The 25,437-nt window shown below is 33.4% G+C and overlaps 3 protein-coding genes across 5 annotated transcripts; all 3 read right to left on the reverse strand.

Annotated features, from left to right (window-relative positions):
• Positions 1 to 1,159: 1,159 nt before the first annotated feature.
• Positions 1,160 to 4,656, reverse strand: LOC123913931 (NAC domain-containing protein 82-like). 2 transcript variants are annotated; one of them, XM_045964859.1, is made up of 5 exons: positions 3,868 to 4,599; positions 3,485 to 3,762; positions 2,358 to 2,843; positions 1,962 to 2,273; positions 1,160 to 1,721 (listed from the first exon to the last, which is right to left on the reverse strand). In XM_045964859.1, the coding sequence occupies exons 1-5, from the start codon at positions 4,022 to 4,024 to the stop codon at positions 1,494 to 1,496; spliced, it is 1,461 nt and encodes a 486-aa protein (XP_045820815.1). In that variant the 5' UTR covers positions 4,025 to 4,599; the 3' UTR covers positions 1,160 to 1,493. The 2 variants fall into 2 exon arrangements, with proteins under 2 accessions (XP_045820815.1, XP_045820814.1); XM_045964858.1 differs by having other exon boundaries at positions 1,962 to 2,843; positions 3,868 to 4,656.
• A 1,630-nt stretch (positions 4,657 to 6,286) lies between these two features.
• Positions 6,287 to 16,810, reverse strand: LOC123915772 (phosphatidylinositol 4-kinase beta 1-like). Its single transcript, XM_045967009.1, has 16 exons — positions 14,620 to 16,810; positions 13,344 to 13,532; positions 13,179 to 13,227; positions 12,427 to 12,559; positions 11,920 to 12,328; positions 11,250 to 11,330; positions 11,051 to 11,170; positions 10,141 to 10,210; positions 9,222 to 9,319; positions 9,034 to 9,138; positions 8,781 to 8,834; positions 8,518 to 8,661; positions 8,385 to 8,438; positions 8,212 to 8,286; positions 7,202 to 7,285; positions 6,287 to 7,122 (listed from the first exon to the last, which is right to left on the reverse strand). Exons 1-16 carry the CDS (start codon positions 16,114 to 16,116, stop codon positions 7,021 to 7,023), a joined length of 3,264 nt encoding a protein of 1,087 aa, XP_045822965.1. The 5' UTR covers positions 16,117 to 16,810; the 3' UTR covers positions 6,287 to 7,020.
• Positions 16,811 to 18,271: 1,461 nt separating this feature from the next.
• Positions 18,272 to 21,049, reverse strand: LOC123916269 (probable cysteine desulfurase). Of its 2 annotated transcripts, none has more exons than XM_045967688.1 (5): positions 20,448 to 21,049; positions 19,797 to 20,298; positions 19,515 to 19,716; positions 18,882 to 19,376; positions 18,272 to 18,741 (listed from the first exon to the last, which is right to left on the reverse strand). In XM_045967688.1, the coding sequence occupies exons 1-5, from the start codon at positions 20,854 to 20,856 to the stop codon at positions 18,388 to 18,390; spliced, it is 1,962 nt and encodes a 653-aa protein (XP_045823644.1). In that variant the 5' UTR covers positions 20,857 to 21,049; the 3' UTR covers positions 18,272 to 18,387. The 2 variants fall into 2 exon arrangements, with proteins under 2 accessions (XP_045823644.1, XP_045823645.1); XM_045967689.1 differs by having other exon boundaries at positions 19,797 to 20,311; positions 20,448 to 20,586.
• Between the last annotated feature and the right edge of the window lie 4,388 nt (positions 21,050 to 25,437).

Raw genomic sequence — 25,437 nt, forward strand, 5'->3', positions numbered from 1 at the left:
CAAGTATACCAATTGTGATTAAAATTATATGCAATAATTGATAAGCACCATCAATTTTAAAAGTATATCATATCAAAATTATTGTTGACTATATTATTCATCACGAAATATTTTTATGTCTTTCCTGGTCAATGATTTTTTTTCTACCGGATCATAAATTTAGAGAATAATTATCATGTGAGATTTGAAAAGTTATTATCACGTGTAATTTGGAAAGTTATTATCAAACTCAATTCTACTAAATCAATTTTTTTTTGCAATACAACCAAACACAATCATAGTCATGTCACTAATCACATTCATTATTTTGATTTTAACATTGCAAATTTAATATTAACCGATGATCAATTGATATAATATGCACTAGCAGACCAATTGTGATTTAAATTATGTCCACAAAGTGTTAATCTCCATCAACTTTCATAGGAAATATTTCATACGACAATTAAGCACCATCAATTTTCATTGCACAATTTAAACAATTAAAAACCGATAATCTCTTATATTATAAGCTTGCTAACATAAACTAACCCTAAACCAAATTTTTTTCCCCTCATTTTCTCTTTCTTTTTATTGCAGCTTTATATTAAAAATATACAGATTTGTCATCAAACCTGAATCTCTTACTTACAATAAAATCTTTCAACCGCTAAAACATGTGCTTCAATTATGAAAGAATTTAGAAATCATAATATGTTAACACTGTTTTCAATAAATTTCAACGGCGGAATTAATCACAATTTTTATTTATTTATGGATGTCTACTTAAGTTTATGTTCTTGATTACATCTTTAATTTTTTTTTTAACCTTTAATTATCATCAATTTTTTAACCTTTAGTTATCATCAATTTTTTTTTAATAAGTAAACAAAACGATGGGATTCAAAAATTATTTAAAAAATATATAAAATATAAAATAAGCACATAAACAAATATAGAATAATTAGTCCATGAAATTCCCTATACTACTCTTATTGAAAATGCTCTTAGAATTTTTGTATTTTATTTTTTATTGTTACATATTACACTTAATTAGACCCATGCACCGCATGGGTCAAAGTTTTAGTTAATTTATCAACAAAATATTTATTTTGGTGTTTTCCTGAACCTATAGACATCATTTCAAGATACTAAATGAATAAAGAAATAGACAACTTGATTTTTAAAGTGTATATAATGCATTAACAAAAACCCAAATAGTAACATTAGTTTCAAGTTCAACAATTTGAAGATACATCCTTGATCTTCATCTTGTCTTGATAATGGAAAGCAAAACAGGCCACAATTCACAATAACACTTAAAATAATAATACAAGTACTTCTTCGGTTATTGTATTTTATTTGATACTGAAAAATATATAAAATCCACGGAATTCGAGTCTTTAACCATAAGAGCCAATGATCAAATCACCTTATAGCCAGTTGCAATAGTGGCCAAATATTAGTCTCACACTATGTCCTGTGAATAATTGATGCCAATAGGCCCAATAAACTTATTTATTTTGATTCCAGCTTCCAGGTGTAGTACTCTGCCAGAACAACTCAGAGTCGAGATCGGTCAACTGAACGAAATCCAAGTCGTCACCCCCAACATCACCCATAGTAGCCACTCCATTTGTGCTAAACTCAGCATTCTGCCCAAAGGATCCCAACGCAGAACAGTCCAGGTCTCCCAAACCCTCAAAAAAGTCACCTAAAAGTGCACCTTCAGCAATATTTTCCTGTTCAATATAAGTGTCAACATTCTGTTAACCTTCAAGAAATCAGGACTCACTATATAAATCACAATCATTGAGTAAAATTGCATTAACATTATGATCAGACAATGCAAACTGCAGGGGATAGGTAAAACACCAAGACTACAAAAGTAGAGAACACTAAAACTAACATAAAAAAGAAGCATCAAATTGTTTTTAAAATAAAATACCCAAGCAGAAAGAAGAAAAAACAGATAAGCATACCTCAGGAAATATGTCGTTGTCTTCGAAAATATCAAGCATTGATAAGATATCATCATTATTAACAGCTTGATTGTCTGGATATGAGTGATTTGCAGGGTCAGAATAAGGCATCGACCCTGTTTGACATGAATTGGCAGGGTCTGAATAAGGCATCGACCCTGTTTGACATGAATTGGCAGGGTCATGAGAAGGCATGGATCCTGTTTGACATGAATTTTCAGGTTCTGTTTGACATGAATACGCAGGGTCGGGAGAAGGCATCAATCCTGTTTGACATGAATTTGCAGGGTAGAGAGAAGGCATTGATCCTATTTGACATGAATTCGCAGGGTCGGGAAAAGGCATCAATCCTGTTTGACATGAATTTGCAGGGTAGAGAGAAGGCATTGATCCTATTTGACATGAATTCGCAGGGTCGGGAAAAGGCAGCATCGATCCCATTTGACATGAACTCGCAGGGTCGGGAGAAGGTATCAATCCTATTTGACACGAATTCGCAGGATCGGGAGATGGCAGCAATCCTGTTTCACATGATCTCACAGTATCAGAAGACATCAATCCTGTTTGACATGAATAGACAACGCCGGGAGAAAGCGGTAATCCTGTTTGACAGGAATTTGTTGGGTAGGGAGAAGGCGTCAATCTTAATTGACATGGCATGGATGTTGAACCATATTCACTAGCATGAAGATTTTGGTCATTTAGGACAGAACTATTAGTTGTCAAAGCAGAACTGGGAACTAGCGCAGCCGATTCAGCTACTAAAGGTAATCCAACTTCATCATCACTCCAGTCTTCTTCATTAAATGGCCTCCCATATTGTGCACCATTCCTGGGACCGGGACCTTCCTTTTGAAATACCTTACAGATTACATAGGAATCCTGTAATAAAACAAACCAAAAGAACTTGTTAAAAATATATTCACATGGAGAATAGGATGGAAAAATTATCAAGTGATTAAAAGAAAAGAGGCAGTGATACTTAGTCATGTAAATTACAGCATATCTCATTTTATCAAGTGATTAAAAGAAAAGAGGCAGTGATACTAAGTCATGTAAATTACAGCATATCTCATCTTAGTTGCCGGGCAAAACATGAAATAACATAGTTCTATTTGAAGGATTCAACTACTCTAAAGTAAAAGTGCACTTTAGAATGTAAGGAAAACCAATGAAATAACATAATTTAATTTCAAAGGTCATATGCATGCAAAATTATCATGAACTAGACGGTAATCAATTATTAGAACCCCACATTTCACTCTTTGAAGTGCAACAGTGTCCTAAAATGCCATTTCCTAGTAGATTCTGACATCATTTTTTAGCATATAAAACAGATTCATGTATCTTTGGTTACAGAGATAAAAAACAGATTCAAGACTTAGAGTACAAGACATCGTTATATGCATCAACATACAAAGCCACATACAACAGTTACATACTAAGTTATACATACATATATCTTGACAATAAAGCTCGTAATATTTTTAGCAATACAAAACAATCAAGAAAGAAATGGCTACCTGAACAATTCCTTTATCGGCCAGGTCCTTATCTTCAAGCCTATACTCATGCATAACCCAGTCGGTTCGATCACCACGAGGCGCTTTTCCAGTGTGAAATATCAGTGTTTTTATCATCCCAACAGTTTGATTCTTATATTGCACAGCTCTGTCCTTACCGGTAGCTTTCCAAAAACCAATTTCCGTAGCTCGATTCATCCTCGCACCACTTCCATACTTCTTCTCAATCGGGCAGAAAAAGTACCATTCCAAATCCCCATTTTGTAAGTAAGATTTATCTGAAACACAAACAAACAAACAATGAAACTTTATTAGAATAGATAATCAACAAACAAAAATTTACACTCTTGATAAACACTACTAAATTTGTGAGAGACAACTACCTGGGAGATCCCAAGGTGAATATTTATATATATCAAGTTCGGCGATCACATTGTTATGAAACTTCTTTCCCATGACTTTTCTTTTCAGAAAATACTTCATCAATTCAACTCCAGTCGGATGGAATCGAAACCCCGGAATCATATTCGCCATAGCCATCGAAGAAATCAATACAAGATTCTTGCTTCAAACTCCCTGAGCAACCCCGCCGAGGTTGTTTGTTGTTAAAGCCAACAACAAACAACCTCAACCCTAATAATTTCAATCAAAAACTCGTTTGGAGAACGAGTATTATAGCTTCAGAAAGTAACGGAGCGCGTTACAGTAAATCGAAAGAGAACAATCGAAACCCTTATTATTATCAATTCGGAAAGGAATCAAGTAAGAGAAAATTGACTAAGAAAATATAAGAGAGAGAGAGAGAGAGAGAGAGATTTAAGAGAGGAAATGAAACCCTAAAATCGGAAGAGTGAGAAGGGAATTGTCAAGTCCAATGACGAAAGAAGATTTTGAAAGAACACCAAAGCCTGCCGAGGTTCATAAAGCAGGAACGATGGCGAACAGATGAAAACGATGATCCAATTTTGAAAAGGTAAAGAGTCATCGGCGCGATGAAACCCTAAAACGGAGATGAAACCCTATATCGGAAATTGGATTCAGGAAATGAAATGAAAATACGGGAGAGAGAGAAAAGGCTGTGTGAGAAGATTTATAAAGTGAAGGAAGTAGTGACTGCTGAGTGGCTTTTCATTTATATATAGGGTTTTATTACGGAAAATTAATTATACTCCTATTTTATTTTATTTTAGCGTAAAGAATAAGCTTTGTATTCTTTTTTGTTTAAAATAAATTTGACAAAAAAAAATTGGAAAAATATAAGGACTACTGAGTCAATTCACATTCTTGCCAATTTTAAAGCAACAATCACAATTACTTTATAAAATCATATTAAATAAATAATATACATTAAATCGATAGAATATATCGATGTAATATAAATTAAAAATTTTAAAAATAAAAAATAATAAATTTGCGAACAAACTCACAACATACATATTAGTGGCATAAAACGGCAAATTACATAGTCTGCATATTTGACTCATTGAAAAATATTGGTTCTGCATAAATTTTAAATTTAAATAAATAGATTAATTTATTTGAGCTTATTGTCGTATAAATATTTGTAAGATTATTTTTTAAAATTTATAGTAACGACAAATATATAATATAGGTTGTTTCTCGCTTATCTTTATAAAACTTTTGTGATAATTTATGAAAATAGTTTTATTTTATTTTTATTAATTAAAATAATATATGATTAGCGGTAATGTTATTTTAATATTATTTTGAATAATCATGATTATGTTATTAATACTTAATTAAACTGTTCATTAAAATATATTATACATAAGTACATACTATGTTAAAATGGTTCACCGTAGCATTAGCAAAAATAGTATGAAGACGAACAGATATTAGTTTGGCTACCGCATTATTCATATTTCACACATTATATTGTACATAATATACGATGAATATCATGCATCTCTTTTTTTTTTTTGGTTACAATTCATCTTTTTGGTTACAATTCATCTTTTTAATGTTTGTTTTAGATTTTTTAGAAAATCATTTTGTTAAAAAAAAATTATTTTTAGCCTTGAAAATGATAAGCTAATCCTAATAACTTTTCTAAAATCTATTTTTTTAAAGAACAAACAACTTAGGTGTAAGAGCATCATATTTATAAAACAAAATCCCTAAAAAATAGTCTAAAATTTAAAGCTTATACAAACACACCTTTTATCTCAATAAGATAAGATGTTCATAATAATGTATACTCATCCAAGGAAAAGTGTTACAATGGAGATTTAGTGAACGAATATACTCCATCCGTCCCAAATTATAAGGGAAAATAAAAAAATCACACTTATTAAGAAAAAGTAAAACATGAGAATTTGAAGTATGTTTTTGTGGGTTTTACTTGGAATAAGTTGCATAGGAAAATGTAAAAACAATTTTTATTGGTTGTTGTTTATTGAGAAAATGAGAGAGAGAAGAAATTAAATGCAATTTGCATTTAATTTTATAAAAATAAGGAAAAAAACATTTTTGAAAATGATTTTTCTCTTATAATTTGGGACAAAAAAAATGAATTTTTTTTCCTTATAATTTGGGACGGAGGGAGTATATTGCAAGTGTTTATAGCTATATATATTTTTGACTCTGTTTAGAATTTTTTTTATGCAAGTCTCAGTTTAGAAATTTTTTTTTTATGCAAGACTCAGTTTAGACTATAAATCATATATTTATACTTTGGTTTTTATTTTTGAGAAACTGCGTTCTTATAGATTTATTCTCCCCCAATGCAAAGATTTGACTTGGTTCTTTGCGCAAAATTCTCAATTGAACGGGAAAAATAAATTGTGATAAAGTAAAAATGCCATCAAACCTTAAATATTTTACATGACAGGTGAAACAAATTTCACCATGAAAATGTCAATTACAGTATTACACAGATTACAATGAAACATCATTGAAGAATTTTGGTCACAATTCTCCAGGGTATTGAAGAATCAACTCTGGGAAAAATAGACGCCAACAGCTGAGATCAAGAATAAATTACAAAGAGAGCAGTTGGCCAACACCGATGGTCTGCCCATGATTCACTCCATATGGTCGTTCAAATTGTACAATGTCAGTATCTGTTCAACACTTTCAGCACACCCCAAGACTCTAGACGAATCCGTCAGTTTACCCCGGTGTCCATCTCGACACCCAATTTAACTCTGATCTGTCACACTAAAAATCACTGTACACTGCATCATTACCAGCATTTAGGAGGCTAATGTAGCTTCTCCAAGCTGCAGAGCTCTATTAACATGGAACGAGGGGGAAATAAAAAGACCAGGCTTCAGTAAATTTAACATGGTCTATGTTGAAGTTTTTTGGCAAGTTAGAATCTTCTTTGCACCGGAAGAAAATGAGGCAGCATGCCACCACCTATTAACTCTTCCCTCCCTCAAAAACATAAGCCATTCCATAGTGAACCAACCACTCCCACTAGTGACCTCTAAATGTAATGCTAATTGACAAGCACTCACGTACAAGCTTTGGCCAAAATGGAACAACCAAGTTATCACCAGTAATAAATTATCTCACAATATTCCATTCAAAACCCTCTGATAATAATCATACTGCCGTGTCCTCCAAGCATCAAGGCTACTGCTAATAAGAGAAAGCACCAAGGAGACACATTGCTGACAAAAAAATACAAAACCATCACAATCATATCCAAAACATTTTGCGGTTAAGAAGACACAACAGTAATATTGAAACCTCTTCTGTCAAATTGAGATGGAATCGCTTTCGCAAGTTCTGTATTGTCCGTACACCGCCTTTAAAGCACGGGAAACCCGAATCCTGATGCCGACATAGCCATAAAAGGAAAAGGTTCAGAGATAATCTAATATATATGTACAGGCAACAATCAATACTTTCAAAAGATAAAAAAAAAAGTGAAACACAGGGTAACTTTGCCAGCATGAGGGAGTGATTGAAGTGATGTACATTGGGTAGTTATTGTCATACAATATCATATATATCATATAAATATAATAACAGGGTAAAATTAATGTTTGTATTCAATGTGTACGTGATTCAGTGTGCGTGTGTGTACACTGTATAAGTGGATTCCATTATTTAAGACATGGATTCACTCATATATATGAGCATCCAATAGTCCGAAATTATCATACATCACAATGCATGAAGGACAGCATGATCAATGTAAAAATAATGGAATATTTCCAGTCAGGAGACAGTTTGCAAGGTTGCTTGATAGAAGATTAGGGAGTAATTAGTTAAATAATTATAACTAGTAAATAATTTAGATATTAGCATTATATAGTATTTATATTATTAGTTGGATATTGTCAAATAACCGATTATCCCAAAAGCTTAAGCTGTTAGGATAGAGCCATATCAATGGTTTTATATTATTTCTAACAGATATTTATGTAATTGGGTTGTTTGAGTAGGCTTTATCCTCTAGGCCCATTAAGAGTCTTATATATGTAGTGTTCTTATCCATTTTAACTCAATGAATGAAATGAATTGAATTTATCTTTTATTTTTAAATGTCTTTCTTTATTGCTTTTCTTAGGTTTAACTTAGTTGTAGCTTGGTAGGGATAAACTCTCTACCATTGCTTGAAAGAAGTATAATATCGGCAACATCATATCATACTGTTCTGAGAATCTGCAAGTACAGTTCATGACAAGACAAAGAACACAGGCAGACTGCATTTTAGATGACCATAAAACACAGGCAGCTAACATTCATATTACCTGCAACATCTCAACAAGAAGAATAATACGCTCAGCATGCTTGCGGCAAGTGAGGAAGCCTTGAATGCATAAAACCTGGATTACAGAACAAATCAACAAGACAAAGTTAGAGCAGATAATAGCATTGTCATCTGCAATCTCTTAAGGAAAGTTCAGAAAGTTTCTATCAGCACCTTAAAATAATCAAAGAACTCGCTTGGCAGACCCTCGGCATCAGAATCCATAACCTAGCATAATCACATTATTGTGATCATTATATGACACTTGAAACAGGATGTGTAATCAATAGTAAAAATATCTGTTTACCTCAAGAAGTTCGCGTGTTAATTTAAAAGGTGCACTTTCAAAATTAACCCCACCAGGTGAGTTGGAAAGCATGAAGCCAAAGTCAATATGTATGATATGACCTTCTTCGTCCAAAAGGAGGTTCCCATTATGCCTATCCTTCACCTTGATAACAAGAAAGGAAAAAGAGTTGGAGGAATATAAAGCATTCAACAATAATAAACAGCACAACATTATCATTTAAGTGCAACTTAAGTAAAGCACCAGTTAATAAAGTTCCTCACCTGCAGAAAGTAGCACACCAGGGAATATCCTGCCATACTCTCAACAAAGTTCCTCTGAAACAAAGTGGAAGCATATTAGCTGCCCAGTTAACAAGGCGTGAAATTAGAGTATCCAAATGGGAAAGGGGGAGGGACATAATTAGAAAAACATATAATATACTAGCAGAATGAATATGCCCAATCAAGAAAAACAAGAGCAATTGTATGATATCTGTCTACAAATTGATCAATTGTATCTGCCTCTCTAAATTACCTGGGCAAGTTTAAAACTTGGAGAATTTTCTTCATATTTAGCATTGAAGAATTCACGTAAACTTGAGATGTTGGGATATCTACTTTTGATTGAATGTAGAGAAGCCTAGAAAGCATTAATGTTTTAATTAACATACGCAAAATCCTTGACATTTCAATAAAATTTGAAATATGTGATCACAAAATTACCGTATCTGGAATTGTTTCAATGAGAGCTGTATAAGAAGAAGTACACAGAACTTCATAAGGGCGCAGCCAAAGGGGTAGACCAGCTTCTTGGAAAATATCTAGCATAATAAAAAAAGATTCAAAACCCAATGATTTTAAGCAATGTGTATTGAAGTACAGAGACTTCTACATCCTGGTTTATATGTGCATGGGAACATAATAAAATGAGATCCAAACCGAATCAATTAATATCATCAATTCCTAGATACATTCAATCAAACTTGTTTACTAGACAATTACATTCGTATTTTGGTACATGTTTCCACTTTAATCTGCCACTATTGCATTGAAAACTGCAACAAAGTAGATTTACAAATCCACAATGAAACTTAAACCGAGATAATACACATGTACTTTTATAGAGTGGTGACATAATAAAAATGATTCAATCTTTCCTTTATCATTGTGGAGTACCCATTGAACAAATTCACAAAATAAGAAACAACTGGAGCCGCCCACAAGTAGAGTAGACCTGGTACCATTGGCTATTGGGAAAACTCATTTATCTTGCCCGCATCAGGTTGGACATTGATCATGTAGTTAGTGTGGTAAGTCAATTTAATTTATGCATGATTGACGGGAGTGGCATTTACAAACAGTAACTAGAATTCTTCAGTATTGAAGGCAAGTCCAGGAAGAGGACTGTTATTCAAGAAGAAAGGAAAATTGCCCATGGAAGTATATTCAGAACAAACTATGCATGATCCACCTCAGGGTATTACATGTTTTGGAAGGAATAAAATCAAATGTAAGGGAAATCAACCTTGGAAACTTTATAATTGGGAGAAACATTTTTTTAACATACGCAACATAAATGGAAGTAACATGGTTCTTTTCTGCACATGGAGAAAGAAAGCAAAAGATTTGAAAGACCACCTACCATAGAAATGAGAAATAAGTTGAACAGCAAGATGCTCTTGCCTGCAATCATCTCCACTCTTTACAATAATCTGTGACGAAGGGAAAATTGCACAAACATGCTCAAAAGAATTGTCATGTAAAGCACATATTTTGAAACAGAAACAACAAATAGCTAATATAGAGAACAAAAGCCCAACCCTTCTTAATAGTCATATTAATATTAATAATCATAAAAAAAGACATGATAGTGGTAGCTTTTGACACAAGATATTGTTGTCTGATAAATACTACTTAAATCCAATATGTAAATTCTTCGTTGACATTTGCAATTTGAATATACCTACATAAAATTGCACTGCATACAAAGAGTAAAAGAGCTACAGTAATTCATTAATAGCTGTTTACAGACTACATTCATTAATATCCAATACCTAAGAGCCTTTAATTATCAAGCCTGTGATGCAATTTACATAAGAAAATGAGAAAAAATAAAGTCAGGTTGTTGTTTCGTTCATGTTGATATTTTCAAGTTTTACTGTTGAAAAAAAAAACCATTTTTAAAATCCTTTGACTGCAAGATTCTTCATCCTCAAGTAAGAATGAGTTTGAATTTTAAAATTCTCAAACTCAACCAGAAAATCACGTTTATAAAGTCAATCTTGACTCTGAAGTCTGAATCAAATTTTCAACTAGAAATTTAGAGAGGAAACAAACAGATTTATATTGCAACAAGTAGCAGGATTTTCTATTAGATAGTAAAATGTCAATAGATCAAGATATCCTTGGAAACATTTTTTTTTCCTGTTATGCATAAATAATACCATTTTATGTGTACATATCGAGTTCGTATCTTACTGGATTTCCAAAACAAGTAACTAACTAACAAACTACATGTAAAGCCAATTATTGTGCTTAAAATACAAGCTTACCGATCGCAAGTCCCAACCAGGTAACTTTCCGTATATGGAAGCCTTGCATACCCTATCTTTCTTTGCCTCCCAAAGTTCACCAGACAAGGCATCACTGGCTTTGGGAGTAATTCCATTAGCCTGTTAGAAGGAATCGTGTCATACAACAACTCTGCAATCATAAAGCTAAGTAAACCAAACTTAAATAATTAAGTCTTACCCTCGGCTGTGCATCTGATGAGTCTTGGCCAGCACCTTTCAAAGGGAGTCCAAGAGGCGCTTCTCCTTTTGCTGCTGCAGCCTACCAAAGGTTCAAGAGAATAAAAATAAAATGTTATTCAAGTAAATAAACAACAACAACAGCAGCAGCAGCAACAATCAAGCTTTATCCCACTAAGTAGAGTCGACTACTTTGATCAAACAACACCAGAATGTTCTACCATATATCATATCTCTATCAAACTCATTAATTTTTAAGTCTTTCTTAATAGTTCCTCTTATAATTTCTAGATCCTTCCTTGCCTCTAGCGATTTGACTACCCTCCATCTGATCTACTTTCGTTAATCCTTACTACATAATCTACATGTCCTCCCTCCACATGCCCAAACCACCTAAGCCAACTCCCTCTCCCTCTCTCCCTCTCTCTCTCTAATGTTATCATCCATAATCATATCTTGTCTAGTCTTACCACACATCCAACGCACAACAGAGGTAGGATTTTGGAAGAGATGGATATATGAAAAATAATTTGTTGAGAACATGGAGATGACCTTTTTTACCAATTCTAGCAATAAATTAAGACTCAAAAAACAGTCGGTTGAAGCTTTACATTGAAGTAATGTGAATAGCACATCAATTTATTTTGTTAAAAAAACATTCAAAGGCTCACCTTCACTTCTTCCATTGCCACTGTACTTGGAACACGGCGATGTTCCTTTTTCCGAGGTGGTGCTTGATCCTCGATATCTTCCAATCTAACCCCAGGATCAGCTGTCAATACTACTCGTACCCATTCCAAATCACTGTCATGTTCTGCTCCTTCCTGACCGTTGTATCGTGTTTCAACTGAAAGATTCAGGCTAACAAGTTTGATTTTTGGTTCAGATACATGAGTCATTGCCTGGTCAATTGCCTGAGCAGTCGATCTGGACATCCTATCATTGCTATTACGGTAAACCTCTTGTGCTGACCATAATGGATATGCCCAAGGGGGTGGTTTTTGCAAGAAAGCATCTCCATTTGCCAAAGGAATTCCACCTTGAGAAAGCTTCTGAGAACTGGATGCCTCCTTGAAATTACTATAACCAAAAATATGCAGACGAAAATATCAAAATGTATTTTACACATCACAAACTACTATTCTTCACAATACCAAGGAATATTATGCAACTAATACCTTGGCATTTCACATCTCAAAACTTCTATGCAGATCATATAAGGTGCCTTCTCCCTAGAATTCAACAGAATAGCTTCATCTACTGGCATATGAAGCACGCGGTACATGCCTTTTCCCAGTGGAAAACAGACTCCTAGAAATATGACAACCAAGATTCATATAGAAGCAAGAGGCTTATCTTACTAATTATAATCACAGTAAAGAACTATCTTTACAGTAAAGAACTAAATAAACACAGCCAAGTGCCAACAATTGCAATCACATAATAGAAAAACTTCTCTGCATATCCTTATAGAAATGGACTGCCGGTAAGAACCAAAAAAGTAGTTTCAAACATAATTCTAGAGAAGTGAAAGACTACATCAATGATAGATATCTTGGAAATTTCATCAGTTTTTCTGCATAACAAGTTCTGCTGCTTGAAAAACAAGCAATACTTTGGCATACCTCCGGAGGAATAGGAACATACACATGTACCGTAATTGGTTTCATCATTTTTTCAGGGGGAAAACTGCTTCTTAACAACTGGTTGATTTATTGTGTTATACATTGAAATGAACAGGAGACTATACATAGAAAGCCTCTGATTCTAAACCAAGAAATGTGGCATACTGCTACTAAAATATTCCAGACCACACTTAAAAGAAAGAAAGAAAAAACGCCTGCTCATTTGGAAATATACAGAAAAGTAGAGAAATGCATTGCCAAAGTTGAACATCATTCAGATAATATGGATAGAAGTCAAGACGTACCACCGGTGTTCTGAACCTCTTTTACATGTATATTGATCTCTCTAAGCGACTAGAAATATAAGAATAAAAAAGGTGTCAGAAACACAAATATGGAATAGAATAGTTTTTTTTTGTAAATCAAATAGATGAAGAAAGCATCAAAAAAGAAAAATTCAAGAAAATAACCTCTTGAAGAGCACTTTTGCGATCTTCAATTGGAAATACATCCACTAACCCATATGATGTGTCGCATAATGACTGCACAAACTCCAATGAGTCATGGTAAGCCCCTTTCCGGAACTGAGTTGGATTGATTGGTAACGGGGGCTTTGTGCTCGATTTTTCACTGTGCTGCTTTGGGGTCCCAGGATGCTTCTGCAAAAAGTAATTAGATTCCCCCCAAATGAGGCAGAATAACATGATACACTGGAAATTGCACTTAATTTAATATTAAAAATTAGAAAGACAGCCAGAGATGACTTCCATGTTACAAAGTTAACCATGGGAAAAAAGTTGGTTTTGATGTTAGCTATGAATAGAAAGGGACGAGCACTTTGGCTATGTTGAAACCAACTGATTTTCCCCAATAATATTAATACCATGTTGCAATGAAACCAAATTAAGTAATAACACAAGACCACCTTCACAGAATGTCTAGGAATGCAAAAGCATTCTAATGTTCATTGTGGAATTCAACGAAAGGCTATGACTTAAACTCTTCGATTTTGGGCCCATTTAATCCTACAAAACTGATGTGCAAGATGAGGACTGACTGTCCAAGCCTTATAAGCACTACATAAGGCATATCTCTAGTTGATGCAAGGCTCTCAACACACTCCTCCACACCAAGGACTGGACTTCAGGAATGTGGACAACGGGGATCTCAACACACCCCACCACGCAGAGGATCAGACATCTGAAGTATGGCCACATACAGGTGGAATAATATAAATCTTGGCCCAATAACAGATCTAGGTTAGAAGGATATGCTTTAATACCATCTAGTTTTAGGTCTAACCCAAATCCACAAAATGGGCATGTAAGGTGAGGACTGCCCAAACCATATAAGCACTACCTAGGCCATATCTGCAGTCGACTTAGGACTCAGCATAAACAACGAAGGGCCAAAATATAAAAAACTTTACAGGTCTTGGCAAAAAATTGAAATATTTTACGGGGACCCAAATTCTAAATTACAAGAGTAAATTAAAAAATGAAGCAATTTGGATTTTTCATGAGGGAGGGGGATGAGTGTGTGCATGTAACCAATCCAGTAGCTTTTACAAGAACAAAAGCAATGTCAATGGATACTGTAAAAATACTTTAAATCCGAAAAGACACGGAGGGGCATTAGGCAACTTTTACAATTAAGAAAGATATATTGGTCCCATTCATACTTTGCAGTTTACAAAACAAATTCTACCAAAGAAGTAACCACATCATTAACATATATTCAGCATACCTCTTTCTGTCGCTTTGACCCCAATAGCTCTGAATCTTCAATTGAACGGTCACGGTCTTTGAACAATTTACGGAAAAAATTCTCTGTACCTGGACTACTTTGAAATAAACCACCATTATTGCTATTTTCATTGGCTGGACTACTTTGGTCGTCTTCAGGGTGTACGCGGAATAGTCTTTTGAACAAGGAAACCTCAGAAGGCTCTTCTTCCTCACCATTGGCAGTACCCTCTTCAATTTTATCCTTTGTGTCTTTCTTGTCCTCAAATTTATCCTTGAAGAATTTCCGGAAAAACCCATCTTTTTCATCCTCTTCATCGGGTTTTGAACAATTCTCTTCAGAATTAGCAACATTTCTATTGTCATTTCTATCACGCCCATCCTTCCTATCTTCAAATTTCTCCCGGAAAAACTTTCGGAAAAGTCCGTTCTTCTCTTCATCTTCCACTGTTTTTGTACTTATTCTGTCTTCCGGATCATTCTTACTATCCCGAAACAACTTCTTAAAAAACCCTTCTGAACTTGAGGTCACATCTTCGTCTTCGCTTCTACTGTCCCTTAAGATCCTTTGAAAGAAACCGTCCTTTTCAGAGTCATCATCATCACCTCTAGTACTGTCCTTACTGTCTCTTAAGAACCTTTTAAAGAAGTTTTCTTTCTCAGAGTCTAAGGCATCTTTCTCGGATGACTTCCGAAAATGAAACGCATCACGAATTTTTTGGCCAAGTTCATCATCACCTTTGCTATCTCTTAAAAGCCTCTTAAAAAACCCATCCTTTTCAGAATCGCCGTCATCTTTGTCCGCTGACTTTCTAAAAAGCAAAGCATCTCTAACCTTTGGACTTGGCATAAACTTCTTAAATATCCTGTTCTCATCAGGAGACAGGGGATTGCCATCGTCTTGCAAATTATTTCCCGGCGAAGAAGAAAATGACAAAGACTTCGGCGGTGAGGTTGTTAATGACAACAGACGATTTTTAGATGAAAGTAACCTATTCAAAACTTGGCTCTTGCCTCCAGGACTCGGAGGTTCAGTATGAGGCCGTATCAAAGGCGGCCACTCACCCATCAAGGTGGCTGCCATCTGACACTTCTCTTGAATCCTACTAATCCCATCATTATCATCAGAGTCCTCCAGCTCTGCCATTAAGAACCAATGCACCTTCAAAGCAATCTTAAGCGACTTCGAGCACATATCAATGACAAACTTATCCAACGATGGACTAGGCTTATGTATCGTCATGTAACATATTTGAAACAAATAACTCTCAAGCCCTTGCAAGGGTAGAGTATACATTCTATTACAAAGATAATCACGCACCCCAGCATGATCATGCTTGTACAAGTAACTCACAGCAATCCATTCACAGAAAAACGAAGAATCAAAGAACCTAATAAGCCAACCATTTTCACTAGAGTCACTAGTCAGGTTTGACTTTGACTCAATTTCACGGGGTTCTTCTGCATAACCAACAGCGAACCCTAAAAGCCTCACCATCCTCAATCTACTATCATGAAAACAATACCCTAATTTCAGTTGGATCAAATTCAAAAAAACTAAACCATGCTAATCCTATAAACCTCATAAAACCCTCACCGAAACCATAAATCTCACACAAATCGATATTACCGTTATCTTCAATTGCCTAATTCAGATGATTTCAAGCTACAGAAAAAACTAAAACACCGAGATGCAAGCAGAAACCCTTGCAACAGCGAATACAATAACAGAGCAACAATTGACTCTGTTAATTCCCGTGGGAGTGGAAAGTGAAGCAACAGATGAAACGAGTGGAGAATTTGTACCGAAATTGGAATTCAATTTTGAAAACTGAGGAAACGAAGTTACCAAAATTGAACGAACGCGATGAAGATGTGAACGTGATTCTTCAAAGCGTAGGAGAGAGTTGAATCGATGATTTCCGCGGTGGATCTTTGAAGCTTTGTTAAAACGACGGCGTATTTAGGGAGGTGATTGCGGCGGTAACGGTGGTTGTTGTTGCTTTTTTCAGAGTGAGGAAGACGACAGAGGTGAGGTTCGAGTTCAATAAATTCTTTTTATTTTTTTGAATATATTGGACCGAACAATATAAAATGAATTCTTCTAACATGCGCATAACTGTAACTTGCGCACACCGAGGCTCGTGGGAGTTGAAAATTGGAATACGAAGGAACGGAACGGGTTGCTCTACGGTCAATAAATCAAGAGTTAGGACTTATAGGACATCCATTGCTGTTAGATTGAAATCCAACGATTTAAATTTAAGTTTGATGTTTTAAATTATAAAATATAAACATAAAGCTTAATTGCATTTTTATCGCGTGTTGTTTTATTAAACTCACCAAAATAATCCACCTATAGAATAGAACTTTTTGTTCATCTATTTTCATGTTGCAATTTTGGTCATAACTTATGTTTTTTCCTCTAAAATTTGAGAATTTTAATGTCAAAAAAAGGTGATTTTTGTGTCAAATATGATATTTCATTTTTAGATTTAGTGTTGAAGCCAATAAATCATTGGTTTATAATTTTCACTGATTTACATGATTGGTCTAACCGTCTAAGAGCCAAATAGACCAAACAATAATTATTTGTCACAAAAAAATTTGTCCGAAAAAACCCCAAAATTTAATTTAGTCATAAATTCAATTTCGCTAGTCAGAATTGAAGATCTTTCTAGAGCAGAGATCTAGCAAGGCATTCATTATAGCCCCAAATCATTGGTATTGGATGCATCGTTAGGTTGTGCCGAGTCAAATCTGCTCCGTTTTTTTTTCGTTGCATAAAGAATATCCCTTCCCCCGCTTTAAAAAATGATGATGATGATGATGAAGCCTGTGGAGCTGTAGGTGCTATGGATCCTCTAACTCCCAATCGGGTTGCATTCCCAGGTCTCGCCAGTCTTGCTTGTAGGTCGTGATGTGCCTCAAGATGGTCGTCTAGGCACCTTTTGAAGGCAGGGAGTGTGATAGCGTATACGCTTCCCTTTACACCATAGGCCTTCTCATCAGTTGCAGGGTTTGGTGGCCTGAAATTGACTTGGCTTCGCCAAAAGGCCTCGTCTCTAGAAGCCCGGCTCGCGAGGCGTCCCTCTCGCAGCAGGGTTCCAAACCAATTTTTTTTAAAACCAAATGTATCATATATGTACAACTGGAGAGACTAATCCTCTCGAGGTGACTAAAATATATTTAAATGATTGACCTCTCCTAACAAATATTTCTCCATACGCACCGATTAAAAATCAAACCCAGGATTAAATAGTTAAGGGACCCAAGTATCTACCACATATTTCTTTGACCAATATTTAATACTGAACTCTGTGTATCTATTTGTTGCATCAAGTTAATTTTGTGTTTAGAAATTTACAAATATTTAAACTTTTAGACTAGTTAAAAAAAAATAGAACTAACTTTCGATTTTTATCCACAGTTTTTTTTTTGACAAATTAGGCCCATAAAAATTTCAAATTAAACCAAAAATTAGTTAGAAATTAGAAAGAATCTCTCATCTTTCATGAATCTATTCAGTTTTCATAAAAAAACAAAATGCAGTCTCAATGTTGCTAGAGTAAGCCTAAATAGTTGTCACATCATCAAGTTTATGAAACCTTAAACTCCAAATTTAAATCCTCAGGTCTAAAATTAACAAAAGGTGTCAAAAAAATGTAGATTTCATTCATACTACAAACAAAATAGACAATAACACAAAATCATATGTATCAAGTATGTTCATAAATAATGTTTAGTATATTGAAAACACAATCAAAATTCAAACTCTAAAATAGAGAATTTTTGGATCCATGCCTTCCTGCAATATACCCTCAGGAGGGAACTTAGGGAGACTACTAGCAATATATTTGGCCACATCAATGTTTACTTCTTCTAGATTTCTTCCCACTAAATTATTAGGAATCTTGCAATTGTCTTCATTGTTTAATGCCTCAAATTTATCTGTCTTCATTCTCCAACTTCCATTCCTTAAATTGAAGCTGTATAGAGGAAAGAACCTTTGGCCATATACAGCTACAAACTCTATTGCACTTAGAATGTACTCAAAATCCTCTTCACTCATGTAATAAGGAAAACTAACTCGCGTCCATCCAGGTTTCACTCCAATATACCCCTGTACCAAAACGTCCAAAACAATTTTAGTTTTTTTTTTTTTGAATACTTTGAAAAATTAATTTTAAATATATTTTTAGTCTCTAAGAAATTCACAATTTTTAAAATTACTCTGTACAAAAATTTTATAAGATCTATTACCTCTTGAACTGATGATCTAATAGCAAGTGATTGAGATTTATTGATGTTGAGTAAGTCATGTCCATAAGGTCCAGCACAAGCACATCCACCTCTAGCTTGAATGCCAAAAAGGTCATTGAGCAATGCTGCAACAAAAGGGCCATGAAGTGGTTTACCTCTTTGGTTCCCCATTTCTTGCCACAGATTAAGTTCTCCTTCATTTTCTTGGCTACTAACATTTCCTCGTTCAGTCGACGAACAAGAATTGGTGGTAGAATATACGAGAAATGACAATATAGCTTGTCGCTTGGCATTCAAGTTTCCCAAAATCTTAATGTTGGGATTGGAGACAAGTCTTTTAAGTGCTTTGTTGATGTATAGTTGTTCTCTTTTTTCAATCTCTTTGTAGCCAATGTATTCTTTTACCCAAAATGCTAATGCTGCTCTCACTATTTGGATTATTGGAGGTGTGCCCCCATTTTCCCTATCTTCTATGTTCTCCATGTATAATGTGTCCTACATTGATCACACATATGATATGATTAATAAAGTTTCATTTAATACAAGGTGAAGATAAAATTTGTGTTAAACATAAGGCGACTAAAACTTTTGCTTTAGGCCGACTAATAAAAAAAATTACAAGATGAGATTCACCTTTTCATTGAAGGCATTAACATAAGTGACAGTTCCGCCTCCACAAGTAGATGGAGGCGAAGATCCCAACCGATATAAGGCCTTGTTCATCAAAAGCACTCCTGGAGAGTCAGGACCACCGAGAAACTTATGTGGACTAAGGAACACAGCATCATATCCATCGATATCCCCTGATCTGATATCAATCTCCACATACGGACCACTAAACAAAAACCATTACTATGTCATCAAATATTCTAATAAACAAAATGTTCCATTTAACGAATCTTATTAACTATGTACCTTGCTGCAAAATCAAAACATGCATAGCCTTTATATCGGTGAAAAAGCTTAGCAATATCACGCGTATCTGAATAGATACCCGTGACATTACTACAAGCTGAGAAAGATCCCAACAAGGGTCGATTCGTATCTTTATAGGCTTCAAGTCGTAGCTTTAGAGCTTCCATGTCGAGCAGCCCTTTATCATCTAGACCAATCTCTACAACCTCAGCCAAACTCTGCCTCCAAGAAAGGAGATTTGAATGATGCTCATGTGGTCCTACAAAAACCACCCATCTTTCTTCTTTGCTAAGAAACCTCAACATTCTTTCCCTTAAAATAGAAGGCACTGCAATTCCCATTACTTCTTGAAGCCTCTTGATGGCTGCAGTTGTGCCTGAGCCACAAAAGATGATTGCATCATCTTCGCCACCGCCTAAGCATTTCTTAATGTACTCAGTCGCTTCGTGTAGCATTTTTGTTGTCCTACTTCCCACATAACTATCGCAAGTATGAGTATTACCTGTCCAAAATAACTGTCATTTTAGCATATTAATTATAATCGTCTCCAATTTTTCAAGTCATTTTATTTCACTATACATTAACAACTACTAACATTCTTTAATTGCGACACATATATTATTAAGGCACGATGCGAATGAAGTGACATACCATAGAAAGGAAGAAGATGATTGATGATGAAATTTTCATTGTAACGAAGACTTCGGCCAGAAGCAGTGTGATCAGCATAAACAAGTTTTCGTCTTCCAAACGAAGAATCAAACTCCGCATCATTACCTACGATTTGAGACCGCAACCAAGAAAGTTTTTCCTCCACAGATTCATTACAAGGCAAATCCATTTCCACAAGTTTCTTAAAGGACTCAGGATGGTAGCAAAAGTCATGAGATGTTTCTAAAATGCTGTTTGTTTTAGATAAAGGTACAGAAACCTCAATTTTGGCCTTAATGTTCTGACTTTGAGCTAACATATGTATGATATCTACTAACAATGGTTGCTCTAGTTCCATAATAAAAAATTGAATATAATGATGTATGATATTGTTAATGTAATGAAACATATATGAATAAAAAGGATGAAGAAGGCTTTAATATATATAACAGAATGTAGAATATTTGAGTTATTTTATGTTTTATAGTTTGATAAGAGTTAATGGTTAATGAATTTCAGTGGGATGTTTATCATGGGCTGGAAGAAACCTGTTGGTACTATTTTATTGTGGATATCATATATCTAATTCAGGTAGCTCTCCCTCTAGATATAGTTGCAATTAAAATATGGAAAATTCTAGCATGAAGTCACCAAAATGGCTTCTTCGATGAAGTTGCCCATGTGGCCAATAAAAACACAACGTTGATCCACCTATGATTTTTTGACAAATATTCCAGTACAGCAGTCCAACATATAACCTATCATGAATCATCATGATTTATATCCATTAGATCAATCAAAACATAATAATAATAATAATAATAATAATAATAATAATAATAATAATAATAATAATAATAATAATAATAATAATAATAATAATAATAATTCTGGAGAACACCATTTTCAATCTCTATGCACATCCACACCATTTTCTTCCCTTGTGTGAGTGTGTCCATAGTTCTTCTCTCTTCTCCCTCAACCACATCTCACTGTTGCTCTCCTCATCTTGCCTCACCGCAATCAACTTCGTCCGCCGCCCGTCCTCCAATCTCAAACCCTCATCGCCGCCAATTTCACACACAGGAATGGAATGAAACATTTACATAATATGAAGTTCTTGATGAAATCAAACACAAAATCAAAAGCTGCTTCCAAATAAAACTCCAATCATATAAATAGTCCAACGAAACTACTTAATAGATTTTGAGATATGTTTTTAGATCTGAGTTTTAAGGTATTTATAATTGAAAATGAGTTTGAAAATCATATAGAAATTGATTTCGGATGATTTATGAGATTTTAAACATTGATTTCAGCGAAAAAGATGTCCAGAATAGATCGGGTTTTATTTAAGGTCGCCGGGTCGTATTCTGACCCGGCTGGAGGTTGAAGACAACCGAATTTTATTAAAAAATAATATTTCTTAAATATAACTATTTATATATTAATTGAAACAACATTGCAAGTATGAAGCTTTAGTGTAGCGGATGTATTATGTTCGCTTAAGTGAAGGATTGTTGTTCGAATCCCACTTGTGCCACTTTTTGCTAAAGTTTTATTGCACTTTTGGGAAAGTAAAAGAAGTAATAATAAAAAGAAAGATAACCATCAGCCGGTATCGAACTGTAGCCCCAGTACATATAGGCCAAAAATTGCACAAATTGAGATTTTTTTTCCCAGTACCCCTATTTTTTTCCGTTTTTTCATTGAGCTAACAACAACTTATAATATCAAATAACGTCCGATACTATTATAGTAACTAAATTGGAATGAGATTTTAAAAGACTTTTTTATGATAAAAAAATCTTGAAGTATTTAATTAAGAGTTTTATAAAAGTTAAATAAATCTTGTGGTATTCAATTAAGACAAACAAGATTTTTTTTTCAGGGCAACAAAATCCGTTGGTATTCAATTGAGATTTGGTACTAATTTTAAAATGTCTATTGGTATTCAAAAGTCTACCGATTTTTATGGATTCTTCTTTGGAATGGATTTTGAGAGACTTTTTAGTTGAAAATAGACTTGATAGACTTTTTCAACAATCTCACCAAAAGTCTTAGAGACTTTTTTGAACTCTCCAAGACTTTTTATTTTCATCATCACTGTATCAAAATTTTTTCTTCAGTGCACTGTATCAAATTTCTTCTTCTTCTTTATTACTCTCTAAGATTTTTTACTTTCATCATCATTATACCAGTTCTTCTTCTTCTTTACCTATCAAATATGTTTTTTTGCAAAATAATATTTTAACAAATTCTACATCTTTTTTATAAACTTTTGATTCATTACAACTTTTTACAGCAATTTTTTTTTTCGTTACATTCATCTGCTTCTTTTCCCATCAATGGTGGTAGTGGTTTTTATTTGTGATTAGAAACATATATGTAAAAAAATGTAAGGTTTTTTTTTAAAAAAAAAAAATTGGATTCCCAAAAAAATATAATTTTTTTTATTAAAATTTATTGATTCTTTTAAAATTTTCCTAATATACAAAAGTTTTCTAATATATAAAGTATCATGAAATCTTGATTGTAAAAATTCTTTTGAAAAAAATCTCTCAAAATCCATTCAAATCATGTGTTAAAAATCTTGATTGTAAAAAAGTCTCTAAAATCTTACAAAATCAATATAGTCCAACAAAATCTCATAAAATCACCAAAACTTTTTTTTGCAAAAATTGTCTCATAAAATCTAAATCTAATACACTCCCCTAAAATAAATTTTAGGATTTAATGGACGTTTAATTATTTTATTTTTTAAGCATAATGGACACTTAATTTTCATATGTAGTCATAGGAAAATGCTAATATGTGTCTAAAATCTACTCCCTCCATCTGTGATAATATATAGGGTATCGTTACTTTCAGCGTACTCTTTAAGCATTTCATTTAAAAAAAACTTTTTATTTAAAAAGTTAAACACTGTAATTTTCAATGTGTTAACTGTATGCATTCCAATAAAAAGTCTATGAAAAATTACTATTTAAAATCTTAAAGAATGTCCCCAGGGCACTCGTTAGTATTTGCCTAAAATATAAGCAAAAGTTACATTTTATTACTTTTTAAATTCAATGAATCTACCCAAAAAAAAATTCAATGAATCTTTTGTCAAAAAAAAAAATCAATAAATCCAAAATGTAACTTTTGCTTATATTTTGTTACGGATAGAGTATATTTTAAGAAGTCATGTGTAATAACAATCTCTTAGAACTTATACATTTAATTTTTTGGAAAATGTTAAATAGTGTTCTTAGGCAGTATTTTTTTTTTTAACTAAATAAAATGTATTCATTCATTCAAATTGATAATAGTACATCGATGCAATACAAATTCAAAATCGCTAAAAACAAAAATGATGAATCGACAAACAAACTCACAACATCCGTGTTAATAGCATAAAACGGCATATTACATAAGCCTACATATTTGACTATATTGAAATTTCCGGAATATTCATGCCTTCGGATTTGTAGTGTTGATGGCACAAAAGTCATTGATTAGATTTGCACCGAATCAACCTTAATCCTTCAACCCAAAACAAATGAACACCGTACCAAGACGGGATAACAATACTCCACACTAAGACGGGATAACAATACTCCGCACTAAGACGGACAAATCAAAACAAAGGATGGTGAAATCACAAAACAAACAAAGAAGAAGAGAAAAAATGGTGACAGCTAGGGTTAAAGGAGGAGGAGGAGAAAGAGAAAAATGTGAAAGTATTACTTTGAAAGTGGTTAAGGAAATAAAAATAGTAGTATAACTTTGAAAGTATTACATTTAATGCCTTTAAATTTTGAAAAAGAATCTTAATTTTTTTTTTAAAAAAAAATAGCATAATTTAACTTAAGATTATACTTATGTCGAACTGAAGCACCGTTAACCCTGGCCTGTGACTGAAGATTATACTTCGGTTTAACTGAAGCACTATTAACCCTAATATTTGACTAAGAGTTACACTCCAATTGAAGTTAATGTCTTCAAAATTATAAAAATAAATAAAATTTTAAAAACAAAGTATAAAATTATTCTCACCGTGAGTTTTGTGAACTTTTATTTTTGAGACCAATTTTTATGTTCCGATATGATAAAATTGATAAGATAAAATTTTAACAACTCATGCGTGTTTTTAAAATACAATTATTAATTTAGTATACAAGAGATTGTTAAGTCGGACACAATGACTGGAGTTTAAACCATAGAGTGATCACCTCAATCTCTAAAATCTAATGACAAATTCTCTTTTTTATTTTCTTTCTTGCGTAACTCAAGATCTACAGTGGAAATTAACAATTTCAACAATATGCTATATATATATATATATATACTTTAAGCAAAAGGATAAATATATTAAATAAAAATAAAAAGATACAGAGACCGGGGGACATTAAATCAGACTCAACTACAACCCAAACGAAAATACATCGTCAGCAAACAAAACTAGGTCAAAAAACCTTAATCAATCATAACAATGCAAGCACTCATATAAGAATTGACACCAAATATAAGAATTTTAATTACCACAAGATTTCCATAATTACCCTCACTAAATCTTATTAACTCACAAAAATAGTGTACTAACATGTCATTATATATTTAGTATTTACTCTTATCTACTTCTTCCGTCCCAAAATATAAGAGCTACTTTGACTAAATGACAATATTTATTTATCTTGCTTTGACCATAATTTTTTAATAATACATAGATATAAAATATTAGCATATAAGATCTTGTTTGATTTGTTTTGATGACTATTTTCAAAATATCAAGTTTTTATATTTGTTACTAATAGAAAATCAAATATATTAATGATCAAAATTGTGTGTTGAAATACGTGCATTAGTCAAACTAACTTTTATAATTTGGGACAGAGGGAGTATTAGTTTATTTATTTATTTAAGATTAAAAAATAAAAATCGTTTCATTAGTGAGCACACTTCTCCCAACACTACCAAAACTGTTCATTACCCAAGTTAACAAGTT

The sequence above is a fragment of the Trifolium pratense genome, linkage group LG3 (assembly GCF_020283565.1).
Source record: "Trifolium pratense cultivar HEN17-A07 linkage group LG3, ARS_RC_1.1, whole genome shotgun sequence".
In the NCBI taxonomy this organism is placed as follows: domain Eukaryota; kingdom Viridiplantae; phylum Streptophyta; class Magnoliopsida; order Fabales; family Fabaceae; genus Trifolium; species Trifolium pratense.

What these genes read in the sequence shown, in the direction of transcription:
- LOC123915772 (XM_045967009.1), bottom strand. Translation starts at nt 16,116, where the DNA reads ATGGTGAGGCTTTTAGGGTTCGCTGTTGGTTATGCAGAAGAACCCCGT. An exon ending in TAACACGCGAACTTCTTGAG is followed by an intron (nt 8,439 to 8,517) that starts GTAAACAGATAT and finishes TGATTATGCTAG; the next exon opens with GTTATGGATTCTGATGCCGA. An exon ending in AGTTCTTTGATTATTTTAAG is followed by an intron (nt 8,287 to 8,384) that starts GTGCTGATAGAA and finishes TCTGTAATCCAG; the next exon opens with GTTTTATGCATTCAAGGCTT.
- LOC123913931 (XM_045964858.1), bottom strand. Translation starts at nt 4,024, where the DNA reads ATGGCTATGGCGAATATGATTCCGGGGTTTCGATTCCATCCGACTGGA. An exon ending in TTCACCTTGGGATCTCCCAG is followed by an intron (nt 3,763 to 3,867) that starts GTAGTTGTCTCT and finishes TTTGTGTTTCAG; the next exon opens with ATAAATCTTACTTACAAAAT. An exon ending in ACAACGACATATTTCCTGAG is followed by an intron (nt 1,722 to 1,961) that starts GTATGCTTATCT and finishes TATATTGAACAG; the next exon opens with GAAAATATTGCTGAAGGTGC.
- LOC123916269 (XM_045967688.1), bottom strand. Translation starts at nt 20,856, where the DNA reads ATGTTTCATTACATTAACAATATCATACATCATTATATTCAATTTTTT. An exon ending in TGTTTTGATTTTGCAGCAAG is followed by an intron (nt 19,717 to 19,796) that starts GTACATAGTTAA and finishes GTTTTTGTTTAG; the next exon opens with TGGTCCGTATGTGGAGATTG. An exon ending in TTAGATCATCAGTTCAAGAG is followed by an intron (nt 18,742 to 18,881) that starts GTAATAGATCTT and finishes GTTTTGGTACAG; the next exon opens with GGGTATATTGGAGTGAAACC.